The 20,733-nt window shown below is 45.6% G+C and overlaps 1 protein-coding gene across 1 annotated transcript in view; it reads left to right on the forward strand.

Annotated features, from left to right (window-relative positions):
• Nucleotides 1-20,287, forward strand: part of SETX (senataxin) — a 46,833-nt gene extending 26,546 nt beyond the window's left edge. Inside the window, exons 14-25 of the mRNA XM_058159456.1 lie at nt 264-414; nt 1,598-1,699; nt 3,040-3,155; nt 4,176-4,247; nt 5,817-5,966; nt 7,073-7,180; nt 9,385-9,572; nt 10,763-10,855; nt 12,509-12,673; nt 13,391-13,489; nt 17,316-17,403; nt 18,530-20,287. Of these exons, the coding sequence (XP_058015439.1) occupies nt 264-414; nt 1,598-1,699; nt 3,040-3,155; nt 4,176-4,247; nt 5,817-5,966; nt 7,073-7,180; nt 9,385-9,572; nt 10,763-10,855; nt 12,509-12,673; nt 13,391-13,489; nt 17,316-17,403; nt 18,530-19,171 (1,974 nt within the window). The 3' untranslated portion in view covers nt 19,172-20,287. The remainder of the gene's footprint in view (nt 1-263; nt 415-1,597; nt 1,700-3,039; nt 3,156-4,175; nt 4,248-5,816; nt 5,967-7,072; nt 7,181-9,384; nt 9,573-10,762; nt 10,856-12,508; nt 12,674-13,390; nt 13,490-17,315; nt 17,404-18,529) is intronic.
• Nucleotides 20,288-20,733: the final 446 nt, after the last annotated feature.

Below are 20,733 nucleotides of genomic sequence, written 5' to 3' on the forward strand. Positions count from 1 at the left end.
AACGGTGGTGTGGTGATTCACTTAACAAAGTGAAATCAAAGGGCAAAACTCAGGTTAACAAATTTCTCATGCGGCCACATAAATTCCGGGCTCAGTGGTGGTCGTACATTGAGGACTGCCTTTATGGATATATATCCATAGGTTCCTTGGCAACAGTGCTTGGTTGCCTTCCTTCCAACACAAATCCTTGGAGAGTTTCATGATTTTTTTAACGTTTATATTTTGAAACCAAGACCGTCTTGTGTGTCATTTTTAATCTCCAGAGATCAGGAAAAGAGAATTCCATCCAGAGTCTGAACGCCAAAATCAAGACGAACCGCGTGTTGGTTTGTGCACCTTCCAATGCAGCCATCGATAACCTCATGAAAAAAATAATTTTGGGATTCAAAAGATTCCGGGAGAAAAATGCTTTAGGTATGATCAGGTCTCCCCTCCCTTCTCCCCTCCCCCCCATTTTGATTTTAATTATTTATGGTCGTTGTCATGGGAGACAATAGGAGAAATTGCACGAGGCTTAAGACGTTGAAACAACCATATGCGTTACGCGAGTTTATAATACAGGTAGACTTTGAGTTACAACAGTTTGTTTTAGTGACCGTTCAAAGTTACAGTGGCACTGAAAAATAGTTCTGGCCCCTTTTCACACATAAGACCATTGTAGCATCCCCATGGTCAAGTGAATAAAGTGAACACAGCCAGCAGTTCAATCCTCAAGGTTGACTCACCCTTCCATCCTTCTGAGGTGGGTAAAATGAGGACCCAGATTGTTGGGGGCAAGATGCTGACTCTATAAACCACTTAGGGCAGTCAAGCACTGTGAAATGGTATATAAATCTAAATACTATTGCTATTACTACTGCCCTTCCGCCCTCCCTCCTTCCCAATTCTTTCTTCTTTCCTTCCTTCAATTCCTTCTTTAATTCCTTCCTTCCTCCGTCTTCCTTCTTACTTACTTACTTACTTCTTTCCTTTCTCCTTCCTTCCTTAATTCCTTCCTTCCTCCATCTTCCTTCTTCCTTCCTTCCTTCTTTCCTTTCTCCTTCCTTCCTTAATTCCTTCCTTCCTCCGTCTTCCTTCCTTCCTACTTACTTACTTCCTTTCTCCTCCCTCCCTCCCAATCCTTCCTTCCTTCCTTCCTTCCTTCCTTCCTTCCTTCCTTCCTTCCTTCCTTCCTTCCTTCCTTCCTTTTTTCCTTCCTTCCTTCTTCTTTCCTTTTTCCTAAATGAGGACTGGTTGGGGGCAAGATGCTGACTCTAAACTGCTTAGGGAGGGCTGTAAAGCCCTGTGAAGTGGTATATAAGTCTAAGTACTATTGCTGTTATTACTGCCCTCCCTCCCACTTCTTTCTTCTTTCCTTCCTTCAATTCCTTCCTTAATTTCTTCCTTCCTCTATCTTCCTCCTTCCTCCCTCCTTCCCAATTCTTTCTTCTTTCCTTCCGTCCTTCCTTCCTTTCTTCTGCAATGGTTAGAATACAGTGCTATTGCTATTTGCTTAATTATTTATAAAATTTGATATCTTGGCAAACAACATAGGATTTGGTGTCTGCTAACTCTGTCTTGAGAAATTACACAACTCTGCCTTTCTCCTCGCCTCTAGGGAATTGTGGTGACATCAACCTGGTCCGTCTAGGACAACAGAAATCGATCAACAGCGAAGTCCGGAAATTCAGCTTGGATGATCAGATTGATCGCAAGATCAGTGAGTGTGAAATTGTGTTGCCTTTTTTTCCCTCAAGCTCCTTTCTTGGGTTAGGAATTGGATGGTGCCAGGTGTCTTATTTTGGCACCCCTGTTTGTTTGTTTATTTTTTATTATTTTTCTCTCTCGGCTGAGGGACAAAAGGATAACAGAAAGGCGAGAGCCACTTTGCTCTTAACGTAGTATCGGAAAAACAGAGAGAGAGAGATACTCAATGAAATGGAATCTGATATTTAGAAATACCCTCACAAACCATTAGATTGTTGTGACCTAGGTCCAAGTAGTTATTACCAGACACAATCAGTCCTAAACAAACATATTTTATTAGAACAGCTGAGAATTACTTCATTCTCAGTTTAGTCCAAATTAAGCCCAAAACAAAGTCCTTCAGAAAAAGTCATTTGGCCTTATCACAAACCTTTGTCTTCTTTGGCATCCTCCAAAGGCTTTTCTTGGCAAATCCCCACAAAGTTCAGAAACGAGACACTGACAAAAAACAATTGTAGCAACGTTGCTTTCCTACAAAGAACCCAAGAGCCGTTGCTGCTCTTTTAAGCCTTATGGGAGGGGCCAATCATCTCCTGGCCTTACTCCTGAGTCGTCCTTTTTGCTTCAGCTGCTCTTGCCTTCTGGCAGCTCTTTGCATGCGTGCACTAGGAACAGGTTCCTCCTGTTCCTCTGCCTCTCTGCTCTGGAGTCCGTGCATCGCTCGCAGATGGTCCTGGCCCCATCTCTGCCTCCTACACAGAGCCTTCGTCTGGGCCTTCCCCTGACTCCAGGACTGGCCCATTGTCCTCCCCAGCCTCCTTACTGTCCGACTCCGCTGCCAGCTCCGCAGGCTGCTGGCAGACCACAACAGAAAGATCCCGAAAAAGGACGTAGGGCTTGCTAGATCCTTAAATCTAAATCAGAATATTCCAGAGGGAACAAGAAGAATAGAAGTACTGTATTTTTCAGACTACCTAAAGATTTTCCGCCTAAATTTACTGGAAGAAAACAAAAAAAAATAGTTTTTGGCCTCCGCATGTTGCGTTTTTGCCCTCCTCTTTGCCCTAAATCTCTAGGAGAAATTTCTTCTAGAAGCATGAAGCTGTAAACACCCAGCCTGAATATGATGAATGGGATTTCGTCGAAATGTCGCCAAGACACTTCCAATTTTACGCGGGAGAAAACCCGAATAACCAAAGACCTACACCCACCCACACACACCCACACACACATTCTAACTTCACTTCAAAACGATCTGAGCTTGAACCAGATTCTGGAGCGAGTGAACCAGATCTTCAATCTGGTTTGGAAAGCCAGATGTCCAAAGGCCAACTTCCACGTTTGATTCTCTAGATAAGACCATGCTTGGTAAAGATCAAGACCTCCAAAAGAAGAAGGAAGATTTAGATCGGCGGTTGGACGCGCTTTCTCGTCTGCGGGCCATGGACAGAAGCGAGAAGGGGGAAAAGGTAACCACCAGATTATGTATGACCAGGGGTCATTATAGCAGTTGATGAGTGGGGGCTTCTGACTCCATCAACAATCTCTTGGGAGAAAAACAACAACCCACTGAATCACTGAAACAGAGTTAGTTGGTGATTACAATTCAGTGGGAGAAGAGTTTTGGGCAGGTTCTGCCAGGCGAGTGAAAATAGTCTTATCTGGAATTTCAGATAGACCTCGTCATTTCTTCATCTTTTCCCCCTAGAAAGCCAAAATCTGTGGGTTCCTTGGTGCTCTCTGAGCTTGGTGGTTTTCTTTCAGACATTTCATGACCCAGCTAGGTAACAACATCAATGCTAGAAGAGAATGGGGTTTGTGGAGAGGAGCAGGAGGAAAAGAAGCAGGGGCGGACGGGTGGGATTCAAAAATTTTGGCAACCACTTCTCTGTCCGGTTGCTGGGTAGGCATGGCCTATTCGGCCTTCTGCACCATGGGGCGGGGGGCTTAACGGCCTCCCCTGGGTTCCGGACGCCAGAAACGGGCCTGTTTCCAGACCTTCGGGAAGCCCATTTTTCGCTCCCCCTGCACCTCCATGCGGGGCCTGCACTTACCTGGCATCCAAAATGGGCTGTGTGGAAACTCCTGGGAGGGGAGGGGAGGGTTGGGTGGGGCAGGGTCAGCAAGTCCTTGAAACTACCGGTTCGGTGAACTAGATGTAAAATTAGCATCCGGTTCGCCCGAACCGGTCCAAACCGGCTGAATCCCACCCCTGGGGGAGGAGGAGAATTGTGGGGGTCCTCAGGGTTCTCTGAGTTTGGTGGTTTTCTTGCAGATGTTCTTCAATACTAGCTGATGATGATGTTACCTAGCTGAGTCATGAAACACTAGTTTGATCTCCATAATACTGAGTTGTGCAGGATTTGGGTTGGTTAGAGGAAGCTGATGTCTCATAAGGGAAATGGCTGATGTGTGAAAGATAGTGGGAACTGATCAACATGGCTTGCTCTCGATTTTGAAAAAAATGGATTATTTTTGTTTGGTTTCAGAAACAACAACTGGAGGACGAAATTTGCCAACTCTCGAAGGAGAGGCAACGCTTGGCTTCTCAACTCAAAGAAGTAAGAAATGACTCCTGTAGAATCCGTAATGGTTTGTCATTCCAATAGAAAAATCCAGATTCTTTTTTTGCCTTGGGAAAATAAGGAAGTGGGCTGGATTTTTTTATTTTTTATTTTTTTTTACTGATTTGGGTCTTGATTGTGCCTCAGCCCCTGGACCAGGTCTGTCTTTCTGGCAATGGTGGATAGAGAGGAATCTAGGCTGCTGATCCATCCCTGATCCAGATTGAACCAATGGAGTCTGTAGTTAAGTGAATAACGTGGACATTAAGTGAATCTAAGTGTCAGGCCTGGAAGCTATCTTTTGCATTGGGCCTTCAGGCCTGGGTGTTACTTGGAACCCCGACACTAAGCCTTTTACCTGATTTTATGGTTCAACATACAATGTAAGCTCAGGAAATGGAGTTGACTTGAAGCCAGTTTGGCCTAGTGGTTAAGGCACCAGGCTAAAAACCAGAAGAACATGAGTTCAAATCCTGCCTAAGCAGTGAAAGCCAGCTGAGTCACTGGCGTTGGTGAGTTCTAGTTCCCCCTTAGGCATGAAAGCCAGCTGGGCGACTTTGAGCCAGTTGCTCTCTCTCAGCCCAGCCCACCTCACAGGATTGTGATTGTGAGGAAAACAGGAGGAGGAAGTTGTGTCGGATGTGCGTTGAGTTATGCCTTGAGTTATTTGAAAAATGATAAAGGGGATAGAAATAAATGATCATTGAATCAGGTTCTGCACCATATTTTTTGGAGTATAAGACACACCTTTTTCTGTCCTAAAAGAGGCTGAAATTTTGGGTGCATCTTATACTCCGAATGTAACGCCGAACGCGGTGCCCAAAATGGCTACCTGGAACAGCTGCTGCCTTCTCTTACCGCTTCCGTGCTTTGCCTACTTTAGTCACTGGAACTCCCTCCGACGATCAGCTGTGCTTCTGAAGCTGTTTTTCAGCCTCAACATGAGGGAAGCGATCTTCCGTGCTTTGCCTGCTTTCCTAATTGCTGCTCTCTCTGACGATCAGCTGTGCTTTAGAAGCTGTTTTTCAGCCCCAACATGAGGGAAGCGATCTTCCATGCTTTGCCTGCTTTTCTAATTGCTGCTCTCTCTGACGATCAGCTGTGCTCTAGAAGCTGTTTTTTAGCCCCAACACGAGGGAAGCGATCTTCCATGCTTTGCCTGCTTTTCTAATTGCTGCTCCCTGCAACGATCAGCTGTTTTTTAGCCCCAACCAGCAAAAACCAGCGAGTGAACTTATGTGCTGAAGCTAACCAGGCTAAGGACTAGCCAGATGAATACTTGATAGGCAGATGCCCCCCCCCATTTTCCTCCTCAAAAACAGGTGCATCTTATACTCTGAAAAATACGGTAAATACAATCCAAGAGAGAAAGCTGTTATAGATTTTGCACTTTTAGCATTGGAACCTGTTGTTCCTCTGGGGGGGGGGGAATACATTAAAAAGTAGACCTGTTTTGAGTTTTAAGTTCCTTCCGTGAAATAAAAAATGGCCGTTGCAATGGGATGGGATCTCATCCCGGACCGACCCCCAGCACCAAAAAAAAAAAAAGATTCTCTCACATTTTAGGCTCGCGGGCGAACTCAGGAGTTGAAAGCAAGCATCATTTTGGAATCCCATATCATTTGCTGCACCCTGAGCACGAGCGGAGGGATGCTGCTGAAATCGGCTTTCCGGAGGCTGGGCGGGGACCCCGTCAGCTGCGTGATTGTGGACGAGGTAAGACCCCGGCGGCGTGGCCGCTACACCGTGAAAAAGTTAGCTACCTCCTGGCTACAGTCAGTCCTCATCTTACAACCAAACCCTTTTCCATTGCTGAGCAAGACGGTTGTTAAAAAGAGTTTTGCCTCATGTCGCCACCTCTCTTGCCACGTCGGTTAAGCGAATCGCTGCGGGTGTTACATTAGTAACCCGGTCGTTAAGTGAAACGGCCTTCCCCGTTGACGTGGCTCATCGGAAGGTTGCAAAAGGGGATCACGTGAACCGTCATAAACGTGAGTTGCCAAGCGTCTGAATATAAATCCACATGACCATTGGGGGGGGGGGAATCCCCGTGAACAGTCATAAGTGTGAAAAATGGTCCCGAGTCAGGTTTTTCAGTGCCGTTGTCACTTTGGTCACTAACAAGCGAACTGTTGTAAGTTGAGGATGTCCCTGTACCTTTTATAGCCTGATTGTAACTTTTGAACAGTCACTAAATGGCCAGCCGTACACCGAGAACTTTTATTTATTTGTTTTGTTTTGTTTGTCCGTCTATTGAATTTATATTGCCGCCTATTAGCCCGTGGCGCGACTCAAGGCGGCTTACAGAATATAAAACCACAATAAAAACCCAACAAAAAGAGTCAAATAAATTAATTTAGTACGATATAACAAAATCGCCCCCTCCCACCCCCTGCCCCGGTGACATCGGATCACACAAGCCATTGAATGGGCTCCATCCCATTCTAGGTTCCCCAGGGCCACTGGCAGAACCAGGTCTTCAGCGCCTTCCGGAAGAGTATTGGAGTGGGGGCCGTTCTAATCTCGGGGGGTGGGAATGATGTTCCAGAGAGAGGGAGCCACCACAGAGAAGGTCCTTCTTCTGGGTCCCACCAGGTGTATCTGCCTGGGGGATGGGACCCACAACACTCCTTGCCTCCCCACTCTGATAGGTCGGGTAGATGCGACCGGCAAGAAACGGTCCCTCAGATCACCGGAGATTGACTCAGAAACTAGCTTGTGTTTATGTTTGTGCTTGTTTCTCATCTCCTCCTTTTAACCTATTTTTCCCACCCTGGTCCTTTTTTTTTTTCTCCTACTTTTTTCTTTTTGTCGTTAAAAAGGCAGGACAGGCGTGTGAAGTCGAAACACTCATCCCTCTGATTCATGGCTGTAAGAAACTGGTTTTGGTCGGCGACCCCAAACAGCTGCCTCCCACCATCAAGTCCCTGGTACGTGGTTGGCCCTTTAAGATGTCCCCAGATGTGCAAAAGAAAGCCGGACTTCTCTTCCTGGCCAACAGCTGTTTTCCTTGCAGGCTGCTCCGCCCAGCCCATCTCCCAGATGTGTCGGGGTTCTTATTCCCCCAAAGTGGCCAGCTCTGCTTTTTGTCTCCTCATGACACTAGTGGGAATATCATCATCATCATCGTCATTATTATTATTATTTTATTTACACAAAATGACAGTATACACAGCAAACGAGATAACTATGCTGGATTTTGTTTCACAGATCACTAGTCGAACAATTCCCAAGCGTTTAGGACTGTGTGATGTATCGGTGAATTATGCGAGCAGATCCCAATAAGGTGGCCTTATGCAGCTGACCAATGGTGATCTTGTCAGCGCCAATTGCTTTTAAGTGCTTGCCTAGATTTTTAGGCGGCGGCATTATTATTATTATTATTATTATTATTACTATTATTATTATTATTATTACTATTATTATTATTATTATTATTATTATTATTATTATTATTATTATTATTATTATTATTATTATTATTATTATTATTATTATTATTATTTTCAGCTCCTAACGGCCTAGAGACCGCCTTTGTGGCTGCCTTCAAGTTAATTGCAGGATTAAATTAATTGCTTAGTTCTTTGTCACCGTCTCCACCGTTACCGCCACGAGGGCGGACTGCTTCCCCGCCTCCTTTCTAATCAAATCAACGATACAGCTAAACACAGCAGGGGAATTCACGGTCTGGAATTCAGGGATACTTGACTAATGAGACAATTACAGGAGCTTTTTTATTCCCCTGGTAGCAGAGCAAATGGAAAAAGCTTTCTAAAATACACCAGCCGTTTGGGGAGGGGGAAGTTTTTAAGGTGGGAGAAATTAAGCTTAACTTACTCACGGTCTCTGAGCCACTGTACCTGTGGCATCTGGAATTTAGTGCCCTTCATTAAGCCTGTTCTGAACCCAATCCTCTCTTTTGGGGAGGGAAAGGAGAACAAAAACTTAGATCAAGGAGGGATAATGAATGTCTGGAAATGTGCATGTCAATGTATATTGTACTTATGAGTGTATAATAGGCATTAAATATGTATATAGCTGTAGGCGTAGTAATATAGTGTATACTTGATATATAAGGAATTAGGAGACATGTAAATTTGTATATAGACTGAGGAATATATGACTTAGTAACGTGAACTTGACGTACATGTTAGAAACCAGAGACGCAGAGCAGTGTCCATTGTTTTTGTTTGTTTTTAAAGCCAATACATTTTATATATATATATATGTATGTTTTCTGAGGTTTTCGCGGGTGATTGTATGTAGGTCTTTGGTTATTCGGGTTTTCTCTCACGTAAAATTGGAAGTGTCTTGGCGACGTTTCGACGAAGTCTCATTCGTCATCTTCAGGCTTCAGCTTCGTGCTTCTGGGAGCAATATATATATATATATATATGTAGGTCTTTGGTTATACGGGTTTTCTCCCGCGTAAAATTGGAAGCCAAGACACTTCCAATTTTACGCGGGAGAAAACCCGAATAACCAAAGACCTACATACAAACACCCGCGAAAACCTCAGAAAACAAACACACACACACACACACACACACTCTCTTAGATCAAGAATGTCTGCTCTCTGCTGGCCCTCGTCAATTGAGTTGCTTGCCTCTATTCCCCCCCCCCATCTGTAAAATGGGTGCAATATAACTGCCCTTCCAATATTGCCGATGAAAGATATTGGAGATGAATTCCGCAGCACAGCAGCTAGTCCTCGACTTAACAATGGCTCATTTAGTGACCATCCAAAGTTACGATGACGCTGAAAAAAAAAAGTTGACTTGCGATCGTTTTTCACAGTCATGAGATCAAGAGCCAGCTGCTTGGCAACTGGTTCATATTTATGACGGTGGCAGCATCCCGACGTTACGTGATCCCCTTTTGTGACCTGACAAGCCCAAATCAACTAGTGAGAGAGGGGGAGGGAGGCCAGATCTATTTAAAGACCGTGATACTAACTCAACAAGTACAGCGATTCTCTTAACAGCTCTGGCCAGAAAGATGGTAAAATGGGGTAAAATTCACTTAACAACCGTTGGGCTCAATTGTGGTCGTAAGTTGAGGGCTACAATATATATATATATATTTTTCAGCCGGGGGAAGCCCTTCTGAACGTCTTGTCTTCCTGTGTTGTTAGAAAGCTCAGGATTACAGATTCGAACAGTCTATGATTGGCCGTCTCTACAAGCATCTCAAGGAACAAGATCAAGGAAATATGTCGGGGAAATGTCCAGTCCTTCAGCTCACCGTCCAGTATCGGATGCACCCAGAAATCTGCCTTTTTCCGTCCAAATATATCTACGAAGGGGTCTTGACCACTGACAGGTAGGCAATTTTAAGATTCTTAGAATAGAATAGAATAGAATAGAATAGAATAGAATAGAGTAGAGTAGAGTAGAGTAGAGTAGAGTAGAGTAGAGTAGAATAGAGTAGTTTAGAATAGAGTTGAGTTGAGTTGAGTTGAATAGAATAGAATAGAATAGAATAAATTCGTTATTGGCCAACTATGATTGGACACACAAGGAATTGGTCTTGGTGCATACGCTCTCGGTGTACATAAAAGAAAAGATACCTTCATCAAGGTACAACACTTACAACACTCAACGATAGTCATAGGGTACAAATTTAACACTTCATGATACAACACTCAATGGTACAAATAAGCAATCAGGAAACAATATCAGTATAAATTGTAAGGATACAAGCAACGAAATTACCATCATAAGTAGAAGGAGATGCTTTCTTCCTTAAAAGAGTTTTAAAAATGGGTCTGATATCCCTTTTATTCTAGATCTTTGCTTCCTCCTCCTCTCCCCCCTCAACCATGCCATTTTTGCCTATTTTATTATAAAGGGGTGTTTGGAGAGCCCCAAGATGCCTTCCTTTTTGTGACGTCGCAAAGGGCTTATGTCATCCTGTCTTGGTCATTTACCCTGGTTTTTATTTTACTCTTATTTATTTTTATTTCTTTTCTTGTGTGTAAAAATCATCACCGTCATAAACCTTCATCTAGCAATTCAGTTTTTTTTTTTTCTGATGTCTTTTTAACTTTCCCCCTTTTTTAAAAAAATAATAATTGAGAGACGATCTTGCAAAAAAAAAAAGTGGTTTTTTTTTTCTTCCTGAGTTGCAACGAGAAAATTATCAGCCTTTTGAGATAGGCCAGATTGGGAAACTTGATTTCACAAGTTTGATCCGAACTATATTAATTGATATATTTTTGAAAGGCCTGAATGGTATTTTCCATTCCTTCCCCTGTTTTTCCCCAGTCAAACAGTAGCGGAACCAGTTCTAAGCTGCTTCTTAACACTTCCTGGGCTTCGAATCCTGCTTTGGAACGTACCGCTGCAACATTTCTACACACTTTCTCCAAGCTTTGTTGTGTGTGATGAGCTAAAAAAAAATTGGTCCGTTCCTGCATGATTCAGCATCTGTTTTTGAAAAACGACCTGGTGTAAACTCCGTAATTCTACTTTGCATCTTTTTTTAATCCCACGGCAATTCTCCCACCACAGGAAAATAGCAGAAGATCGCTTCTCGTTGGCGTGGCCTTTCCAACCCTACTTGCTTTTCGATGTCTTAGACAGCCACGAAGAACGAGAGAATGAGTAAGTTGCCTTGCCTGTATTGATTAAGTGGCTTGTCTTGATTCTCAGTAGTTGCGACAACTAGTTAACAATCACAGATACAACAGCAAGGAAACAGCATCTAGAAACTAGAATAGACTAGAGCTGGAAGGGACCTTGGAGGTCTTCTAGTCCAGCCCCCTGCTCAAATAGGTCGATATCGTCTTTGGAAACTTCCCTTTCAACAAGCTTTCGTTCATAGGTAGTCCTTGACTTACAACCATTTGTTCAGCGGCCGTGCAGCAGCCCCTGAAAAAGATGACTTGCAACCGTTTCTCGCGCTTAAACCATCATAGCATCCTCAGGATCATATGATCAAAACCGGGACTCTCGGCAACTGGCATGTACTTACGACAGTTGCAAAATCCCAGTTGACGTGACGGTCATTACTCTGCCAAGCGAAGTCCATGGGAGGAGCTGGCTTTGCTCAGTGACTGTAGGGTTCCCTTAACAACGGCAGCGGTTGGCTGAACAACCGTGGCGTAAAAATCGGGTGCAATTTGTTCAACCGCTGCTTTTGCCTAACAAGGGACATTCTGTGATTTGTTCCTTCCTGTGGGAAGCCTCACCATCATCGTATTCTTATATTATTCCAGTTTTTGTTTCTGTTTTGGCAAATTGTAATAAAATAAAACAAGGCATACGCACTCGTTATGCACAGTCACTCACGCCCTCGTTACTTCCCGTCTGGATTACTGCAGTGCTCTCTACATGGGGCTCCCCTTGAAGAGCACCAGGAGGCTCCAACTGGTACAGAATGCGGCCGCGTGGGGGATTGAGGGAGCACCTCGTAGCTCCCATGTAACACCTCTCCTGCGCAGGCTGCACTGGTTACCGGTGGTCTTCCAGGTGCGATTCAAGGTGTTGGTCATCACCTTTAAAGCGCTCCATGGCATGGGACCGGGATACTTACGGGACCGCCTACTGCCACCAGCTACCTCCCATTGTCCGGTGCGTCCATTGTGCTCTCACAGGGAGGGCCTCCTTAGGGTGCCGTCGGCCAACCAATGTCGGCTGGCGACCCCCAGGGGAAGAGCGTTCTCTGTGGGGCCCCTGGCCCTGTGGAACGAGCTGCCTGTGGGACTATGACTTCTCCCTGATCTTCGGACCTTTAAGCGCGAGCTCAAAACCTTTTTTTTTTTCATCAAGCGAAGCTGGCCTAATTGATTAATTTTAATATTGAGGGTTTTTTAGTGGGTTTTTAAAGGGGTTTTCATTTATTTCGTAATTTTTTACTTAATACTTTTAACATACAGCCATTGAATTAGATTTTTAACTAATATTGTATTTTAAAATTTTTGATTATTTGGGTTTTATTTGCTGTACACCGCCCCGAGTCTTCGGAGATGGGCGGTATAAAAATTTGAAAAATAAATAAATAAAACAAATAAATATATACTATACGACATAAAATTTAGAATACCAGGCCATCCTGGACTTACCACAGTTCGTTTAGCAACCATCCGAAGTTACAACGGCACTGAAAGAAGTGACTTACGGCCGTTTTTCACGCTTAACGACCATCCATGCAGCATCTCCCCATGATCTGATTTACAGCTTTTAATTTATCCCTCCCTCGTTCTCTTTCTCCTTCTCCCCCCTAAATCTCCTTTTCGCCTCTTTCCCTTTGTTCAGCTCCTACTGTAACCCCCAAGAAGGGACGCTGTTGGCGGAACTCATGAAGGTCATTAAAGGGAAGAAGAAGGATATCGGCTCGCGTCAAATTGGAATCATCACCCCTTACAACGCGCAGAAAAAGAGGATACAGAGACAGCTGGATAAAGAATTCGGAGAAAACAGGTGAGGAAAGGACGCTTGAACGGTGGCCACCGCGCCATCCCCTCCGTCTAATTACCGTCTATGCCCTGAGCGGTTTTTTGTCACGGCATGGAGTACAGGTAGGCCTCGAGTTACAGCAGTCCATTTAGCGACCGTCTAGAGTGACAACATCACTGGAAAAAGGGGCCATATTTTCATGATTAACGACAGTTGCCATCCCATGGTCACGGGATCAAAATTTGCTTGGGAACTGGTTCGCATTTATGACGGTTGCAGTGTCCTCTGTGTGTGTGAGACGTGATGCCCTTTCGGCGACCTTCCCAGCCGGCTTCCGATCAGCAAAGTCAACCCAGATTTGCTTAATGATTGCACGATCCATTTAACAAGTACAGTGGTTCGCTTAATGACTTTGGTTTAAAAAAGAGAGAGAGAGAATGGTCATAAAATCGGGTGCCTGAACAACAACCTTCTTGCTTCGCCACAAATTCCGGTCCCAGTTATGATCGTAAGTCAAGGACTACCTGTTGACCCTCTGATTCCTTGTATCTCTCTCTCTCCCATCCTATATAATTGTAAAATCTCCTAAATTAAGATTATTACTCATCTTTCCTGCACCCTTGTTTTCCAAAAGGCTGTTTGGGTTTTTGGTGTTTTTTTTAAGGTGGGGTGTGGATTAAAAATACCATCCTGACTCATCTTCTTTCCTGTCCTGTCCTGTTTTTTTTTTCCCCTCCTCAGTGTTGGGGAAATCGACACCGTGGACGGATTCCAAGGCCGCGAAAAAGATTGCATTATTGTCACCTGCGTGCGGGCAAACAGCCCACAAGGATCGATTGGGTAAGTCTCTGCCCACCCTCACCCCACCCCGGGCCAGGACTTGGTGCAGGGATGGGGCGGGGTGGTGGTGTCACATTAGGCCTGACTCCTGGCCAGCTAGAGGGCTTCAGTCCCAATTCTGGAATAGAATGAAGCCATATCCTTGTATGTCTAGAGCAGCGTTTCTCAAGCTGGACCACTTTAAGACACTTCAAGACTTCAACTCCCAGAATCCCCCAAATGAGCAGGTTTTAAGATGCCCCTTAAAGATGCTGGCTGGAAAATTCTGGGCGTTGAAGGCCATCTTAAAACATGCTGGCTGGGGAATTCTGGGAGTTGAAGGCCACCCATTTTAAAACATGCTGGCTGGGGAATTCTGGGAGTTAAAGGCCGCCCATCTTAAAACATGCTGGCTGGGGAATTCTGGGAGTTGAAGGCCACATATCTGAAAAGTTCCCAACGTTGAGAAACACTAGTCTAGACATTACAAGGCCAGGCAAACCCACAAAATTTAATTCAGTCCCTTCGAATCTTAGACGGAATCCTTCTTTAAACAGCTTGGGTAGTCCAGCATTCAGTTCAACCTTTACTGGTTCACTGTGGAGGTTTTTTTTTTTCTGAGAGATTTCCAAAACTCTCCCTCCATGCTGGACAGCTGACTTGGACACATCACTAGATCAGGGACACAATCAGTTGAATTGAGCCACTTCGTCCCTGCTTTTAGTTTAATTTTTCATTATTATTTTTTTTTATTATCAACTTGAATGGCGCCTGGCTGGCTTTTAAAGGCTCTGCGCAGGTTCAGGCTGCTCGAAACGATTCCAATAAAATAAAATTGAAGGGAGAGGAAAAGGATACAAAACGGGAAGAGAGGAAGGGCAAACTGGATGGGAACAAAGCAAATGGTCGCATTCCACCTGCCCAAAGTCCTGAGTAGACCAGAAAGTCTCTACAACTCTTCCAAACAACAGCGGAGTGGAGACCATCCTGAGCTTAAGGGAGAACCAATGTTTTCTCCTTGAGTTGGTCAAGTTCGGAGATCGGTCCTCCCCATCCTGCTTCCAGGGAGTTTTGTCCCCATGTTTCTAGGTTCAGAAGCCCTCGCTGCCTTCTTCTCTAGCCATCAAAAGCAGCCGGCTTGGTGGTCACTAGGTGGCATCCAAGATTAGTGAGTGAAATGTGTGGCTGGACAATCCCGTGTAGAGAGCGTCCTTTCTCAAATCAAAGACACTTTTAGACGGGCGGACTTCAACTCCCAGAATTCCCTAGCTGGCCTAGCCAGAGAGTGTTAGAAGTCGGTTGGATATCCCATATTTATTAATTTTATAAATAATTCAAGGTGGCGAACCTATCCAACGTACCTTCCTCCTATTTTCCCCACAACAACAACCCGCTGGGCTGGGCTGGGCTGAGAGGACCAGCCCAAAGTCAGCCAGCTGCCTTTCATGGTTGAGGTGGAACTAGAATTCCTAGTCTCTGGTGGAACTAGAATTCCCAAAGTCACCCAGCTGGCTTTCATGCCTAGGGCGGGACTAAAACTCACACCTCCTGGTAATCAAGCCCAGAGTCACCCAGCCAGCTTTCATGGCTACGATGGAACTAGAATTCCCAGTCTCTGGTGATAGGCCCAAAGTCACCCAGCCGGCTTTCATGCCTAGGGTGGGACTAGAACTCTCATCTCCTGGTAATCGGCCCAGAGTCATCCAGCCAGCTTTCATGGCTACGATGGAACTAGAATTCCCAGTCTCTGGTGATAGGCCCAAAGTCACCCAGCCAGCTTTCATGCCTAGGGTGGGACTAGAACTCTCATCTGGTAATCAGCCCAGAGTCATCCAGCCAGCTTTCATGGCTATGATGGAACTAGAATTCCCAGTCTCTGGTGATAGGCCCAAAGTCACCCAGCCGGCTTTCATGCCTAGGGCGGGACTAGAACTCATTGTCTCCTGGTTGCAGGCTCCTCCTCTTTCCTGACACCTTACCCACTACTAGACCAAACTTCCTTGTAAGTTCAGGAAAGTTCATAAAAGCCTCTTCAGGAAGCTTCTAGTTTAGCTCTCCTATGAGCTTCAGATCCATCATCCTCGTCTGCTTAGAATCCTGGGCTTTTTTTAAAAAAAAAACCAACCCTCCATCCTGAGAACCTTGTACCCTCAAGCCAGACCAGGCCTCCCCGTGTTTCGAAAACAAGTCCTTGCCTTTTAGCTTTGGTTTAACAGCTTTTCTCCGAGAAGGAAGGCGGTGCGGGGGGAGGGAGTCATGCTTGCTTTCATGGCGTGTTCCCGTTTCGCAAGTCACCTTTGGAATGCATGAAATATTCAGGCCCCGCGTGAAATATTAATAAGAGTGTTTGTACATGAATCAGAACAGCGTCGAGTCTCTAGGTGGGTCACGCGGGGAGGTCTTTCAAGGTCTCGGCTGGTGAAACGAATCCAGCGCCTTCCTGCGCTCCGTTTCCCCTGACACACACATACACACACACCCTACTCCCTGCACTGCCGTCTCCGATCAGGGGGACCCCAGGTTCGAAATTAAGAGCAATAAGCGGCCGCCAAAATCCCAAAAGGCAGGCGGCTTTAAAAATGGAATCTTAGGCAATTCCCCGTGGAGTTTGGTGGAAGTAAGTCTCCGCTTACGTTTAATGTAGAATAACAGCATAACAGAAGGAGCTCAGCTGATTTTGGGGCCTTCTGGGCCCCCCAGAAGTAGGGAAACAGGCTGTTTCCTGCCTCCGGAGGGCCTGGATGGTGGTGGGGAAGGCCTGTTTTTCTCTCTCACCTGGCTCCAGAGCCTCTCTATGAGTCTGGGGAGGGCAAAAATGGCCTTCCCCACCCCCGGCCCTCCAGAGACCAGAAACGGGCCATTTACCAACTTCCGGTTGGACAGGAAGTGACGTTTTTTGCTGTCCCAACCTCCAGAGCCTCTCTAGGAGTCTCTGGAGGCTGGGGACAGCAAAAATGTCACTTCCTGTCCAACCGGAAGTTGGTAAATGGGCCATTTCTGGCCTTCGGGGTGTGTGTGTGAGGAAGGTCGTTTTCGCCCTCCCCAGACTCATAGAGAGGCTCTGGAACCAGGTGAGAGAGAAAAATGGGCCATTGCATGCCAGGAGTGGGTGCGGGGGTCACATACGCAGGGGCAGGGCGCATAGAATTATGGGTGTGGGCATGCCCTCCCCCTGCGCCCCCCCCTCCTGGAATGCGATGGCAAAAAGGTTAGCCATCACTGCTCTATATCATGGCAGACAAATAGTTGTCCAATCACTTCTTAAAAGCCTTATTATAATAAAAACCTGCTATCATAGTCAGGAAGTTTCTCCTTAGTTCTGGTTTGCTTCTTTCCTTGATTGGTTTTCCCCCCATTGCTTCTTGTCCTGCCCGCTGGAGCTTTGGAGAATAAGTTGACCCCCCTTCTTCTTTGTGACAGCCCCTCAAATATTGAAAAACCGCTATCATGTCACCCTTGGGATTGGTACATTTAGAAAATGTGTCCTTAGCCCATCCTGGGCTAGAGCAATGATCAGTAAAAATGTATAGCTAGTCCTCGACTTAACAACCGATCACTTAGTGATCGTTTGAAATTATGACCTCCTTCAAAAAGGGGACTAGGGTTCTGATGGTCTTCACTTTAAGCCAGCAACTTGGCTGCGTTTACGGCTGTTTGCTGCCTTCTGCAAAATCCCCTTCCCTTGACATCAATGTCACCGGGATCGGCGGAAGGGATTTAGGGGGCAAAAACCTCTCCCCGTTCTGGATGGATCCAGGGATTGAAGCAACGGGGAAGAAGCTTAATTAATTCCACCGTTGCTAAGACAACCTCACCTTGTGGTGCCCTTTTCGCTGCTCCTCTCCAGGTTTCTAAAAAGCCTACAGCGCCTGAACGTCACCATCACCCGAGCCAAATACAGCCTTTTCATTCTTGGGAAGCTGAAAACACTCATGGTAAGTGGGAAAGGGCAAAAAGGAAGCTTTAACGGAGCGCAGTTTCTTTTATTCTTGCTTATTGATTCAAAGGGAATACATGAGAGCTGGATAATGGTGTCTTTGGAGATGGGGTGGGAGGTGGCTGATGGAGTTAGGTATAGGTAGTCGTCGACTTTGGGGATGCGGTGGCTCAGTGGGTAAGAGATGCTGAGCTTGTTGATCGAAAAGTCTTTACGAAACTTTCCTCACCTCTGGGGGCAAGCAGGGTGAGGGGCACAGAAGGGCCTCTTCCTAGAAAGTTGGAAGATAAAGGGGTCTTGTTTCCTGCAAAAGGGCTGGGTGCCCCATAAGGGCAGGGGGTTGGTCTTCCCTGCTTCGGAGAAGGGCCAGTAGGTCTGGATTTAGAGACTCAACTGGGCTTGGAGACCCTGAGATACAAAGGATGTCATGTGTGTTTCCTCCCGTTGTCCTGTTGTGGCCCATCAGCGGCCAGCAGAGCTGGCAGCAGATTCAGACACTGAGGAGGTTGGGGAGGAACATGGGCCAGTCCTGGAGTCTGGGGAAGGCTTGGATGAGGGCTCTGCGTCGGAGGCAGAGAGGAGGCCAGGGCCATCTGGGAGTTATGTGCTGCCTCCGGAATCTGACATCAGCAAGGCAGAAGAACAGTATGAGCTGTTCCTAGTGTGTGCATGCACAGAAGGCAAGAACAATTAAGGAAAAAAAGGGGCGACTTGGGAGTAAGGCTTGGAGATGATCGGCCCCTTCCATAAGACATAAAAGAGGAGTAAACGGAGGTGAGCCTTTGCAGGAAGCAATTAGTTCATATAGTCAATTCAAGCTCTGAGAAGCTCCGTTTGACTCTGTGCTCCATTTGGCCTTGTGAAACTAAATGACAGTTAGGTCTCTGGCAACTTTTCAAGGGAGATAAAGATGGGTGCTTATCAACATTACCCTGAAAGACTGAGTCAACTCGAGCAGACATCTGTCGGAATCTGCACAGACTGTTTGCGAATCATTACGGGCTGCGAAGGACCATAATTCACAGCCGTCTCAATAAAAGAGGTTTTTTGGGGGGGACTAAGATTGTGATGTATGCTTTCTCGGGATGCCTAGGTCAGAACATCTCCACCTTGATTCTTTGCAGGAGAATAAAGACTGGAACGAGATGATCCAGGACGCCCAACGGAGAGGGAACATCATCCAGACCTCCAAGAACACCTACAAAGCCAGCGCCATGAAAATCCTCAAATCCAGACCTGTTCCTTTCTCCGGAATGGCAACTCTAGAAAGAGACGTCCAAGGAGCCCCAGTGCAGGCCCTCAGGGGAGCCAAACCACAGGCCCTCCCCATCCCGGACGCCACCCAGCGCCCTCCAGTCTCCCTTCCCACTCCAGCTGGCCAAAGGACCCCTCAAGAGACACCCAACCTCCGGCCACCCCCTGTGGCCCAGGGGAAACCAATCCAGAACAGACTGCAAGACCCCCGTATCTTCAGACGAGCGTTAAAAGCCCCCAACTGCCAGGAGGGTCAGGCTCCTGTCTCGGGACCCTCGTCAATGCAGAAATCCTCCGGACCTCCGGCCATTCAGAGCCGTAGCATTTCCGTGGACACCACCCCGGTGGGAACGCCGAGCCACATTTGGCCCGTGCCTAGCCCTCCTCTGCCGAGCGGAGCCCACTCCACCGAGACCTGGAAAGAACACCCCAGTTATCCCCGGAGGGTATCGGAGGTGTCCCAAGAGAAGGACGATTCTACCGAACCCAAGAAGAGACGCATCACTTTCTGACTTCCCGAGACACCTTGTTCCTTACAAGGTGTCTTGTATGCGAGTCTTCCCATCATCTCTTGCCTGTAAGACGAGTGAGAGAGAAAGAGAAAGAGTCTGACTGACTCTGCAGGTCTGGGTCGGTATGCATAAATATACTGACGCGAGGCAGTTGTGCCTTGAAATAGAACCGTATATTAAAAGAACCCCCAAACTCTGTAACCCTTAGGGGCCATGTACATTTGTATAGCCAAGAAAGCTTTTATTTTTTAGAGGCAAGTGCCCATTAAATGATTCCATGTGTACAATGTCCTAGCCCATCAATCGGGGACTTTTATCAGCTACTCTGCTGGTATGTGTGGGATCCCCCTCCAACTTCAACAAGGCCTCCTTTCCCAGGCCTGAAACCCTGCTTTGATTTCGATACTGATTCTTCGGGGTACACCACACCACACCACACCACACAAAACAACAGGGGTTTGGGAGAGGAACTTTGCTCTGCTCAATTCCGGGTGCTATAGCAACATCGGCCGGAAAGACCTTTGCACAAACAACAAAATAACTTCTCCGTTCATTGAAGAGATTCTGCAAAATTCTCTTTAACTTCTCTCCCTCGTCTATTTTTCTGATCAAAGTGCCTCTGTTTTTGTTTTTTGCAAAAATATGGAAAGATTTAGGTTACCTTTTCAACTGGGCTGGAGAGTGGGGGGGGGGAAGTCCCTCTCTCTGCCTGCCCACTACTCTGCGGTCAATCTGATCTTTTATTAAAATCTTGCAATTTGGCAGTTTGTAATCGACATTTTCAACCCGGCATCTTTCCCTCTCAACATTTGGGGATGAGGATCCCAAGCAAAAGGAGTTGGAGAAGCTGCTTGATTCTCACTGCCGCATTTGGGCATTTTCACTTGGTTTGATAAAAGTTTTTTGTGTTTTATCAATATATATATATATATATCAATCCATCTATCAATATACCCTTCTGTTATGAATAACCTTCGATAAAAAGTTGCGTTTATCAATATATGTATATGTAGATATATATATGTTTTCTGAGGTTTTCGCGGGTGTTTGTAGATCTTTGGCTATTCGGGTTTTCTCCCGCGTAAAATTGGAAGCATCTTGGCGACGTTTCGAAGAAATCCCATTCATCATCTTCAGGCTTCAGCTTCGTGCTTTGCTCCAAGAAGCACATTGCTCCCAGAAGCACAAAGCTGAAGCCTGAAGATGATGATTGAGACTTCGTCGAAATGTCGCCAAGACACTTCCAATTATACGCGGGAGAAAACCCCAATAAACAAAGACGTATATATATATATATATATATATATATATATATATATATATATATATATATATATATATATATATATATATATATATATATATATATACATACATACATACATACACACACACATACATATGTATGTATGTATGTATGTGTATATATATATATAATCTCCATCCATCTATATACCCTTCTGTTATGAATAACCTTTGATAAAAAGTTGCGTTTATCAATATGTATGTATATGTAGATATAGGTCTTTGGTTATTCGGGTTTTTTCCCACGTAAAATTGGA

The sequence above is a fragment of the Ahaetulla prasina genome, chromosome 16, assembly GCF_028640845.1.
Source record: "Ahaetulla prasina isolate Xishuangbanna chromosome 16, ASM2864084v1, whole genome shotgun sequence".
Taxonomy (NCBI): Eukaryota; Metazoa; Chordata; class Lepidosauria; order Squamata; family Colubridae; genus Ahaetulla; species Ahaetulla prasina.